The sequence below is a fragment of the Puccinia triticina genome, chromosome 1A (assembly GCF_026914185.1).
Source record: "Puccinia triticina chromosome 1A, complete sequence".
Taxonomy (NCBI): domain Eukaryota; kingdom Fungi; phylum Basidiomycota; class Pucciniomycetes; order Pucciniales; family Pucciniaceae; genus Puccinia; species Puccinia triticina.
Window position 1 is genome coordinate 8,550,291 of NC_070558.1, and position 11,376 is coordinate 8,561,666.

Sequence of the window (11,376 nt, forward strand, 5' to 3'; positions counted from 1 at the left end):
GGAGTCCCTACATGTACGGACTCGGGCATGAAATTTGGGGACACCTGTAAAATTTTGACGCTAATAGCGCCCGCGGTGGGTCGGGTTGAGTCGGTAAATTCCAACTAGAGACCCAATTTAGGGCCCGCGGTGGAGTTGCTCTAAGAGCTGGTAGACTTCTTCCATCTGGTACAATTTCAGGGTGGATAACTCGCTTTAATTTCAGATTGAGATGACCAAAAAAAATGAAGATCATGGTTTTTCAAGGTCTACAATGAAATTGAGATGCGAAATGACAACAGCGAACCAAGGCGCGAGGGGATGATGAGGGATAAAACATAATCGGACCGGAACAGCTACACATGCTCAAAGTCCAACAAAGTCACAGGTTTATTTATAATTTATAATGATTTCTGGATCTGAACAACGGTTATTAACTCTTCTTCAGTATATTTGTCAATATCTTCATAACGATTGAAGACTTTTCTAGAGAAAATAAAAGCGTGTCGTGAGTACAGACGGAATTAAAAAGACGGCATAATTTGGAGGGAAGGAGAATGGCGATTGCCAGGAGAAAAAAATACAAGAAATGCGTGTATACTTGATTTGAAGCGTTGAAAACATCAGTTCCATGAAGGAAAAACAACCGATTTGAACGTTCGTAATGCATAACATGTAGAAAAGGTAATTGGATGTGGCAGAAGGGATTCAGATGGCGGTGCCGATTTCTGCTGGAGTAGTACAATCCGTTGAACTCTGACTTCCCGCTACCGAGTCCTGTTGGTAAAATCCCAAAATTTGTCCGAGGGAAGAACTGTTTGGGGCTGGCAGTTGGCTTGGCTTAGTTCCCGGTGGAGATGACGGCGTGAGTAAGATTGGCGGTAACAATGCTTGCGGTGACTTTGGTTGCAATTGCCGATATTGGAGATGTTGTAACGGATACTTGGGGCAAACTGCTCTGGAACCAATCATCAGTTTTACCCCTTCAAGTTCGTCATCTAGATCTAAACCTTCAGAAACTTCATCGGGTGGGCTTGCTTCGGTGTTGCTTCGGTGGTCATCCGGGGTGGATTCTTGGTTTATTTCCTCGACCGATTTCAGGGATGTAGGTGACCGCATTGAGGAAGCCGCAGAGGAATCAGATGGGTAGGATTTACGATCAACTCCACCATAGACAAGGCTGTCATTGCTGCAACAGCTACTCTCAACGCTGCAATTGCTATTCATCCTGGTATGGCTGGCCGAATAATGCACGGCTGCTGATCCATCGTCCACAGCAGAAGCCACGACGCGAGTTCGCCTTCGACCTCTCGCTTTCGCTCCAGCGCTTGCGGCAGCTGAATTGATTAGGTCCAGGTACTTGACTGGAGAGCTTGGAGGCGATTTAGTAGCGTGTGGAGTCAAATTGTGGTAAATGTGGACGTTCTCCTCGGTTTGTGGGGTGGCCGGAGGGGGACCTGGTGGCATTACTACTAAGAAACCATCCCGATCAAGAACAAGGTCGGAAAGTGAAATGGGTGCCGTATGACTGTTGGTGCAATCTTCTCCATCGAATGATGAGCGATAGTTATCCCAAGCCGCCTCAACACTGTTGTCGGACGCAGAGCGAAGAGTTCGCGGGTCAGGGCCTTGGCTTTGGGATCGTTGTGCCACATTTTGGCGCGGAACTGCTTCAGTTAGACAGGGCGGCGTGGCAACGCCATCGGTTCCTGGTACGAGAGCAGGAAACTGAGCTTTGGCGGGTGGATCTGGGTACCTCTTGAGACTTCCCGAACCTTTGGCACGACCCGGGACATCAACACTCTTCGCTCTGCTATAGCCGGACCCCTTTGTCTTGAGAGCTGGGCGCGTTCGGCTAAGGGATGACGACGGAGATAACAGATTTCGCATGGTCTCCGCCTCCTGTGATTGGGAAGCGAATTCAATCAGTGATGCTCGAGTGATGTTTGTCAAAATGCAAAACTTACGGCAATCTTCACATTTGCCAAATGATCAGCGAATCGAGTGTGAGTCAAAGAAATTTCTGGCAAAACGTCCCATAGATCGCTGTTAGACGTAGTAGAAGCCTCATTGGAACATGATGATTGCGAGGAGAAATCCGCCTGAGATTGTGGCCCTGTCGGCTCATCGTCGTGCGGCTTTGAGGAGATCCTTTCGCCGGGAAAGCGTGAGGCGTGGCTCACTGATGATGAGAGAAGTGGTCCCCGGCTGCTGGTCACTGAATGGGTTTTAGGTTGGGTAGTCACAATGGAGGCCATAGATTGGTGATTTTTGAGGCGGGAAGCAGGAGGCAGTGAGGCGGTCTGGCCAAGGGGCGGGAAGTTGTACTCGGAGGGAGACTTGGGATTCCACGAGCAAGCGGTTTCGATCATCATTGATGTGTGCTCATACATCAACCTTGACGAGGTGTGGTTTTCTTCACTGCCGGACTCGGTGACCGTTTGGCAACCCGGCCAATCTGACTGTGGTGACGTGGGTGAAGTTGGGCAGATGGACAGCGGGCCCTTCGTAGGAAAAAGTTTGGGCTTCTTCCAAGGAAGCTTAAGAACTTTGCCGGTAGAAAGAGGATTAAAAGATCCTCGCGACTCAGGCTTATTGACGTTTCCGATGCCACCCGAGGGAGTCACATAAAGCAGATTCTCGGCTGCCGTGGTGAGGCTGAGGAACTCTGGCTTCACAGGCGACTGAGCCACCAAGGGCTTGGCGGGGATCGAACAATGCGGCACCTGGTATGGGCGCACGTTGCCATCGGGGTGGTTAAGATTGGAGAAGTCAGCTCGTCAGTCATAGGTAGCAAGGATACTCAAACCCAGTGGGAGGAAGCCGTGCGAACCATTTTCAATCAAAATTTTCAAAAAAAATAAATGATAATCTGATACTCAAAACAAAAAAGCGATAGCGGACGTGCAAAAAATGAAACGTTGAGCGGATTGACAGCCTTTTGAAGCACTCGGGATGTGCCTTGTTCGATATAAAAGGTGTGTCAACGGTATTTGAGTATGTCGTGCTCGGAATGGAAAAGCTTGCCAAGAGATATGCGCGACTATCTCTAGAGTTAAACTGCGGCTTGTTTGTAGTCGTGACAATTTGGGCTCGACTAAAACAGATGTGAAATGAGCACGATTGTTAGAGCTAGACCGGCAATAGGCAATGGTATCCACACTTCTTAGAGACCTGTCTCGTAAGTATGCAAACTTACTTGCAGCGGGAGGTCAGACCAATACCTGTCAGCACCCGATTGGAAGTCAGCGGCGAACCCCAAAAGACCGGCGATGAAGAAGGCTAGTTGGACTCACCATGAACTTGCCTAGGGAAATCTTGGTTTTCTTCGGAAATTTCAGGTTCAGGCTAGCAGGAGTGGAACACCCGAGGAGATGCTGTGGCGGCAGACAAAATGTGTCGTGTCCACAGGGGAGCAAGCCGGAAGTATCGAGTCTTAAGAGGAGTTGAGGCAGTAGCAAGGAAGTCTTTGTACATAAATAAAATACTCAATCAGAAATGACAGCTGCTATAGGGTATGTAAGCTCGCAGTAAAAGTAGCAAAAATGTAAAGGGCACTTTCAAAATCGACCTTTGATTCTTGGGTTTTTCCCAACCTTGACTAAGACGAAGGGCACCTTGCCTGGCAGACTTGGCACAGCCAGTTTGAAATTCATAGTGGAGATGTACTGGCGAAAGCGCTTTGCCCACAAGCTGCAACACGTTTTGACTATCTGAACTTCTATCATTGTGCAGCCACACATTCCATTGCGTGTGTAGACTTGTCAGCGTTGTGAACCATTTTGACTGATCAACAAGGATCCAGACCGGCATGAATTTCAAATGTCTTTCTTATTTACATGTTTATTCAACTGCATCCCGATTCTTAACCGGGACACAACATTTACTTTCCGACGGCGGCACACGCGATTCCAGATCGGTCGGCCGGTGTTTATCATGAATTGACAGTCCGTTGAGCTTTCGAGGACGATGAACCTGAATCCTTGGGACAGCCGGAAATGTACACTGAAAAACTAATACAGATGGGCTTCATGCGCTTTAACAGGCTTCGTTACGTAAACTGCGGGATCCAAAACGTGCAACTCCACGGATTCCTCGATCTGCAGACGTCATCGGCCAGCCGCCAGACCCTGCAGGCACTGGATGAACTGATCACAAAGAGTTTTCTCGCTGAGGCTCAGAGGTGGCTTGGCTCGGAGAAACTGTGCCGCCACGGATGAGTTCGGTTCGTGGATTTGGAGATATGCATAAATTCAACATACCAAAGAGGCACAGAGATTCAGGAAAATGTCAAATCAACGGCCGAAGAAGAAAGGTACAATGCACTGCTCATTTCAAATAAGATGATGCAGATTCGGGCAGATTCCGTTTGGATGCTCCGCTCGGGGGTTGGTTGACCTGGGTTGAGGGCGCGGCGTCGGCGCCACCCAAGCTGGGGGTAGCTGGCAAGCGCGCGTACCGGGGGACACAATTTGTGAAAAAAAGGACGGGGCGCGCACTTTCCCATGGAGGATCAAGTGGCTTTCACTGCTTGCATCAGTGGAGGACTTCCCGTCGCGGAAATGGAGGACTTAGCGTCGGTTTAGAAAGCCGGCTATTTGCTATTTTGTATTTCTATTTCCATTTTCAACCGGATGCAACAGTAGTTTCTATGCTAAGAAATAGAAAATAGAAAAGACAAAATATGTAGCCTGCTTTCTAAATTCGCGGGAAGTCCTCCAATGACTTAATTTAACAGGAGGCCCTAAGCCTTGTTTGCTGGTGAAAACTCGATCTCGCTAGATCTCGATCAATTTCCACCAGCCACAAGGTTTCTAACTTAACGAAGTCCCTCCCTCCGGCCCGGGGGAGTTCTGGTGGGAACGGGGGAGGTTTGGTGTGAATAGTGTTTGGCTGGTGGCGAAGCCACCCCTTCGATGAGTATGTAGTTTGAGGGGCCTATAACGGGTGCGATTGGCCCGGAGTGCGGGCCTTTTTTCTTCCCGGAAGCTTATCGGACTCGCGCCGATCCCATCGCCTATTCCGGCCAAAAACGTAATCCATTCGTCAGGGCCTCCAGATTGATCTTTCATGGGATCCAGGCTCCTAAAGGCCTCGTCGGCAGACAAAGAAGGAAGAATTCATCCTACCCTCTTCATCCTGAATCTCTTGTAACACCAGTGCGCTCAGCGGTTTGATCGTTGGAGGGTTTTTTTTCTTTTCGATTTGGTCAGTTGAGTCTGGGAATTGAGATTGCTGCTGGCGGTCACCGAATGCACGTTGTATATGCGACCTTGGAGGTTAAGGTGGTGAGTAATGATTTGTGAATGTCCGCCTAAGAAAAGGATGTGGGTGTGTAAGAGATTGAGCCTTGACTTTAGATCACATTGGCCACATTTTTTGGAGATGGGGCGCCGTGGCCTGAAGATGCATGGAGAGCGGTCGTGACAGGCTCTGATGATCGCGAAGTTCCGACAGCCCGTGTAGTTGAGTCTGAGATCAAAGGAGAGGTTGTTTCGGCTGTTGGTCGGTAACGGCTTCGGGTTTCAGCCGTCTCCTTCGACCAGGCTCTGTGGTCGATCTAGATCCGGGGCGCATTCATCCAAATCTGAGTCTAGCGAATCTGAACGCAAAGCTAGTGAAGCCAGCCAAATATATGAGGCTACGGGCCAGGAGGCGATTCCTTGATCCCTGAACGATGTAAGATATATTATGTGTAGCGTAGCAAAGTACTGAACAAAGAGTAAGGAGAGATAGGAAGAAGAAATCAGGATAGATCTAGGTTATCGTAATGGGACATGAGTCCGCAAAAGGCGGTGAGCTTGTGAGAGGTATGCCAGCGGGGGTAGCGCAGGTGAGGCTTGTCATTCACCTCTAGGTTGGTCAAGAGCCTGACCAAGCCGGCGCGGGCAGATTCAGTGTGGCCGAAGCAGAGGACATAGAGTTCGATGAAGCGCTCGTAGTCGGTGGTGCTGAGATGTAGGCCGCCCGAGGCTGAGGGATGGATGGAGATCGAGCGGACGTGCAGGTTCCAGAGCCGTCGGATCTCGTCGTTCATCGCCCGGGTCCGAATTCCCTTGTGGCCATCGTTGGCTTCGCTCCGGTTGAATTCCTTGACGATCGACAGCTGGGTTGCCCTCTCGCATGCCTTTTTTGTTTTTGGCCATGGGTTAGTGAAAAGAGGAAGGGATATAAAATGCAAAAAAAAAAAAAAAACTTTACCTGATCCGATCGAAACTTCCTCCAGTGATGCTGGTCATCAGGAATATCATCCTCAGAATCGTAGACCTGCTCCCCTTCACGATAAGGTTCCATTGTCTGAGAGAAAGGAACATAAATTGAGCTAGATGATCAAGGTCAATTTATGGAAAAGTGGCATACATTAAAATGGAGGGCGCCGATCCGAGGAGGGACCTTGACCTTGCGTTGTTTGCTTCGAGCGGTGGACTTGATAGTTTCCTCGACTTTGGCGAGAGCTGGATCCCTCTTGATAACCTGGCCAAAGAGGGAGTTCAATCTTTGTCTCTGAAGTGCGGTGCGTTGGATAGGCTCGGAAGTCGGGTTAAACTTTTCGCGGTCTTGGTGGGGTTTTTTGAGAGATCCTGGTGACTGGCTGAGGTCGATTAAGGCTATCGCCCGTAGCCGGAGACATGGTCGATGATAAACAGTGATCACGAGTGGACAGCTGTGTTCAGTCAAGCTAATCTACAGAAAATGGATTGATATAATAGGATATGTACAAGATCACGCTTAGTGTCTCACGGTTGATTCAAATATCATCATTGCAAAAAAGAGAGAGTTAAAGACCGGACCTTTGAAGGATGTGGAAAAGCGCATGCGGTCACAAATATCTCTCGTAGATGTTGATTGGTAGGAGTCCAGAATCTGAGTTGACGGTGGAGATAGCGTTCGACTTGATCGTGTGAGGTCCGAGGCAGGAAGAAAAGCTGAAACCTGACTTGAATGCTTGAAAGTTCAGTCTCGAGCAGATTGATATCCGATGAGTTGACATGGGAGCAAATTTTATGAGTCTTGAGGATGATTTTGATCCGATATGGACAAAGTTTGGAGAGCTGTTGAGTTTGTCGATGATGATTGGTTGTGAGCCAATTCCGCCTGAGGTAAGGTAGTTTTGTAGTGGGCTTGGAGGGTACTGTGATCTTGAATCTACGTTCCTGCTGTTTGGGCCGATTTGGGGTTTGTTCTGATAGTTTCTGATTTGGGGTTTGTTTTGGTAGTTTCACATTTGGGGTTTCTTCGAGTGGCTTGTCGTAGTGGGATGGAGGGCTGGGTGAAATGGTAGTCGGCGGAGTGGTGAGCTTCCTCGTCTTGGTGGTTGTTCTTTCTTCTACTGGCTGATCAGAGTGGGATGTGGGTGGCTCGGCAGGCGGTTGAGGGGTGAGTGTGCTCTTCTTGCTCGACGGGATTTCTTCGGGTGGCTTGTCGTAGTGGGATGGAGGGCTGGGTGAAATGGTAGTCGGCGGAGTGGTGAGCTTCCTCGTCTTGGTGGTTGTTCTTTCTTCTACTGGCTGATCAGAGTGGGGTGTGGGTGGCTCGGCAGGCGGTTGAGGGGTGAGTGTGCTCTTCTTGCTCGACGGGATTTCTTCGGGTGGCTTGTCGTAGTGGGATGGAGGGCTGGGTGAAATGGTAGTCGGCGGAGTGGTGAGTTTCCTCGTCTTGCTGGTTGTTATTTCTTCTGCTGGCTGATCAGAGTGGGATGTGGGTGGATTCGCAGGTGGTTGAGGGGTGGGTGTGCTCTTCTTGCTCGGCGGGGTTCCTTCGGGTGGCTTGTCTGAGTGGGATGGAGGAGGGGTGGATGAGTTGGTCGGCGGTTGAGGGCTGATTTTCCTCCTCTTGCTTGATTGGTCTGATTCAGGGGGGGCCAGGCGACGCTTGAGCAGGGTTAATTTTTGTATACGTTCTAGTTCTTGACGCGCCTGTGTGGCTCTCGGAAGTTCTAGGGGGACTTCCGGACAGCACTTGTCATCATCGCTGAGATCGGCTAGGCCGTCGGCTTCGAGTGCGGGAAGGGTGAGCTCGGTAGTGGACCTGCGGCTGGGAAAGTCGGACTGGGTGGTGGTGGTATCATCTGGCACAACAGTCGTCTGGCGGGGAGGTGGGTAGAGACGTGCCAATCGGATGGGTGGCCAGATGTCGGGAGTCTGTTCTTCTGAGCTGTTTCAGAGTGGAGGGATGGGTCAGTGTGGATGCTGGCTTGGTCTTTTTGTTTTGTTTTGGTTTGGTTTGGTTTGTTTACATACCAGGATGGCTGGATTGCGGTGTTGGTCATCCTGCGTGGTTCGCTCAGCGTTTTGAAATTTTCCAATCCGAAGCCACGTGGGGTCGGGCCTCCGCACCCCGTCTCGGTCGGTCGTCTCGGGGGGCCGGACCGAGGCCACTGCCTTGCTCGGACCGGGCTGGGGCCCCGAACCCCCGTCGATCTTCAGACCTCGGGGGCCCGACCCCCGGGTGCCGATCGCGCTGCGTTGTACATAGGAGAAGTGAGTCACCCCCAACATTCCCGAAGAACCAACCCACAACGCCGAGGGCTGCGTCGGGACAGCAGCCGGACACGACAGCCAGCCCAGGATGACCGCAGACCATCCAACCGGACTCATCCAGGAGGCAATCCTCATCCTCGCCGGCCATCCATCCCAGCTGACCACCACCAGCATACAGCCAGCAACATTCCATCCAGCCGCAGCCAACTCGCTCAGCCTGCTCACCACCATCGCAGCACTCTACCACTCCATCGCCACCTTCATCGCCCAGAAACAGCCCAGCAGTGGCACCCCGCACGCTTCCCCAGCGATCGCCGCGCTCCGAGCAAGCCTGGCGAGCGAGCTGGCGGCCTACCAGGACCTGCTCATCCAGCTCGAGTTCAAGCTGCTCTCCCACCATCCAGACCTCGTCCCTGCCGACCTCAACCAACGGCCCTCACCCCCACTCACCGCCGTCCTGGCCCAGGTCATCCACTGGCTGCCCATCTTCCAGACACTCTCCACGCTTATCGACCAGCTGGCCACCCAGCCGTCGTGGACATCCCCCGAACTCATCCAGCTCATCTACCCCCACTCACTCACCGGCTCCCCCCAACTCGCACAGATTTTCGCACGCCTCCAGGCCGCCGTCGAGCAGGTCTGGCTCGACGGCTTCCGCGCCTTCGTCATCTACGGCCAAACACCCGCCGAACAACACTCAACCACCCCCCTGCCCCTCAACGACCTCTTCTACGCACACCGGCCCCCAGCCAACAACGCCCTTGCTCAATCAACTCCACAGCAGTCACTCAGATTCTCGTTCCGGGAGCACGGTCTGCCGCAACTGCCTCTCCTCCAACCAATCGACCAGCTCAACCAATTCATCCAGCAGATCTGCCATGCCCTCTCGATCCTCAAACTGCTCATCCACCCCAACGCTGAACCCCGCGCTTCTTCTTCAAAATTGCCACATCTGCATTCGCATACCAAAATCATCCTGCCCACCGAGCTCCAATCCCAGCTCCGTCTGGCCCTCCAATCCATCGATTCTCTCTCCCATCCCCGATTCAGAATTGCCATCAAAAACGTCCAAGGTTTTTTCCCCCCCATCCCCCTCGTCCCTTTTTGATGATGATGATGATGATGATCGTACACACATAAATGGCCTAATCAAGTGACGGTTTAATTGTAGAAATCCTTTCCAACTATCTGTTCTCGACCTATCTGACGCCGGAGATTTTATCAAGCACGCTGGGGACCTTAACGGACGTGTTTTTTCTGCGCCATTCGACGTTTGCGGGGAACCTAGTGGAGGGGATGATCCGGCTGAAGACGCGACGGGCGGGGATGGGAGGAGGGGAGGCGCCGCGGATCCGTCGGCTGGCGAGTCTGAGCGAGCGGGAACTGGACGTGGTCTTGTTGAAGGCCGGGATCAGCACGGAGCTGGGCGAGGATCCCGCGGGGAGACAGCTCGATCTCGACGGCTTCTCGTTCGGCCTCCTGGGCATCGACGAACACGGGGGGAGCCAAGAGTCTGCGCGCACTGGCGCCTCGCTCATCGAGCGCACCTTCAGCCAGTCGATCCTCAACCGGGCCCAGCCGGTCCTGCTTACCTACGCTCCCCGTCCAGGCCTGTCCCTCTTCCTCACCCAGCCGATATGCGAGAGCTACAGCACCATCCATTCGTGTCTCTTCGCATTCCTCATCGCCCAGCAGAGCTTCAAAGACTCCTGGCGCGAGCTCACCCAGAAGGAGCGCCTCCGCACCCGCCTCGAAGGCTCCCCCCGGGCAAGAACCCTCGGCCGCATTGGAGCAAGACATGCCCAGGAGATCGAGCGGGTGGCGTTCGAAGGGCTGCGACGGATGGGATGGTTCGTCAACTTGATGGTCGACCACTTCTTCCAAGACGTGATCGAACAATCCATCCAGCTGCTTTCCAAGGAGATCAACGTCCATTACCAGCACGCGTCGACGGGGAAGGGCGAGTTCTCGGAGGAGGGCGAGGAGGGTGGGGAGAGGCCGAAGGGCCGGGGGACGAGCGCGGACTTCTTCAAGATCCATGCCTCCTTCCTGGGCCTAGTAGAGACCGGGCTAGGGCTCAAGAACGCCCGGAGCAGCGCGATCATGAAGGACTTGTTGAGCTGCTGCGCGGGGTTCCTGCTCGACCTGGAGAGCTGGTCCTTCGAGCTCGTCCCCAACCTACTCAGCGGGCTCTCCGCCCTCCCTCCTCACCCCGCTGATGATGATCATGATGATGATGATGACGACGAGCAGGCGGCTGGTGGTGGGGTACGCGGGGAAATTCCGGCGACGACTACCGTCCTCGTCGAGCGCGAACTCCGGTTGACCAAGGCTCTCGACTCGTTCAATGCGCTCATCCGCCAGCTCATCGTCGAGCTGCGCACCGACGACGCCCGCCCCCTCGCCGATCCTTCCCTCCCGACCTCTTCCGCCGCTTACCTCGACCTCCACTCCACTTCCGCATCCAACACCGAGTTCACTCTCAAGGCCTCCGCTTTTAGACGCACTTGTTTGGACTCTTTGCTCCTCAAATTCGACTTCAATCTGTGGTTCTCTTCTCCCCTCTAATCTCTATATCTTGTTTTTTTTTTTTTTTTTCTTGCTTTGTTTTTTAGTGCGCGCAATTCACCTACTTTTGATATGATTCTTTGGATGGTCTTTTATTGAGGGGACGTTATAACGCTCTTTCGTCGCGTCTTACACGCTCTTTGGGTCGCGTCATAGAGATAAGCAGTAGCTGATTCGCTGTGCTGTTACGGATACGGCCGCGGGCACCGGAGCACAATGTACTCCGGTTGTGAGTGGGCGAAGCGCAGCACGGGATAGGCATCTGGCTGGCGGGAAAATGGACCAAGCAGCAGAGCAGTTCTCGGCTCCACTTCCGATGATTAGGTGCTTGTATGTTTAACCTCGCTGG

General features: G+C 52.6%; 3 protein-coding genes across 3 annotated transcripts; 1 reads left to right on the top strand and 2 right to left on the bottom strand.

The window, feature by feature from the left end:
- Positions 1–687: 687 nt before the first annotated feature.
- On the bottom strand, positions 688–2,815 carry PtA15_1A949 (uncharacterized protein; the record flags this gene model as incomplete). The annotated part of the gene is made up of 3 exons (XM_053166029.1): positions 688–1,881; positions 1,947–2,705; positions 2,813–2,815. The coding sequence occupies 3 exons, from the start codon at positions 2,813–2,815 to the stop codon at positions 688–690; spliced, it is 1,956 nt and encodes a 651-aa protein (XP_053017162.1).
- Positions 2,816–5,725: 2,910 nt separating this feature from the next.
- Positions 5,726–8,248, bottom strand: PtA15_1A950 (uncharacterized protein; the record flags this gene model as incomplete). Its single annotated transcript, XM_053166031.1, has 5 exons — positions 5,726–6,106; positions 6,181–6,276; positions 6,340–6,663; positions 6,771–8,133; positions 8,220–8,248. The coding sequence occupies 5 exons, from the start codon at positions 8,246–8,248 to the stop codon at positions 5,726–5,728; spliced, it is 2,193 nt and encodes a 730-aa protein (XP_053017163.1).
- A 299-nt stretch (positions 8,249–8,547) lies between these two features.
- PtA15_1A951 (uncharacterized protein) lies at positions 8,548–11,027 on the top strand (the record flags this gene model as incomplete). The annotated part of the gene is made up of 4 exons (XM_053166032.1): positions 8,548–9,532; positions 9,631–10,628; positions 10,713–10,889; positions 10,947–11,027. The coding sequence occupies 4 exons, from the start codon at positions 8,548–8,550 to the stop codon at positions 11,025–11,027; spliced, it is 2,241 nt and encodes a 746-aa protein (XP_053017164.1).
- Positions 11,028–11,376: the final 349 nt, after the last annotated feature.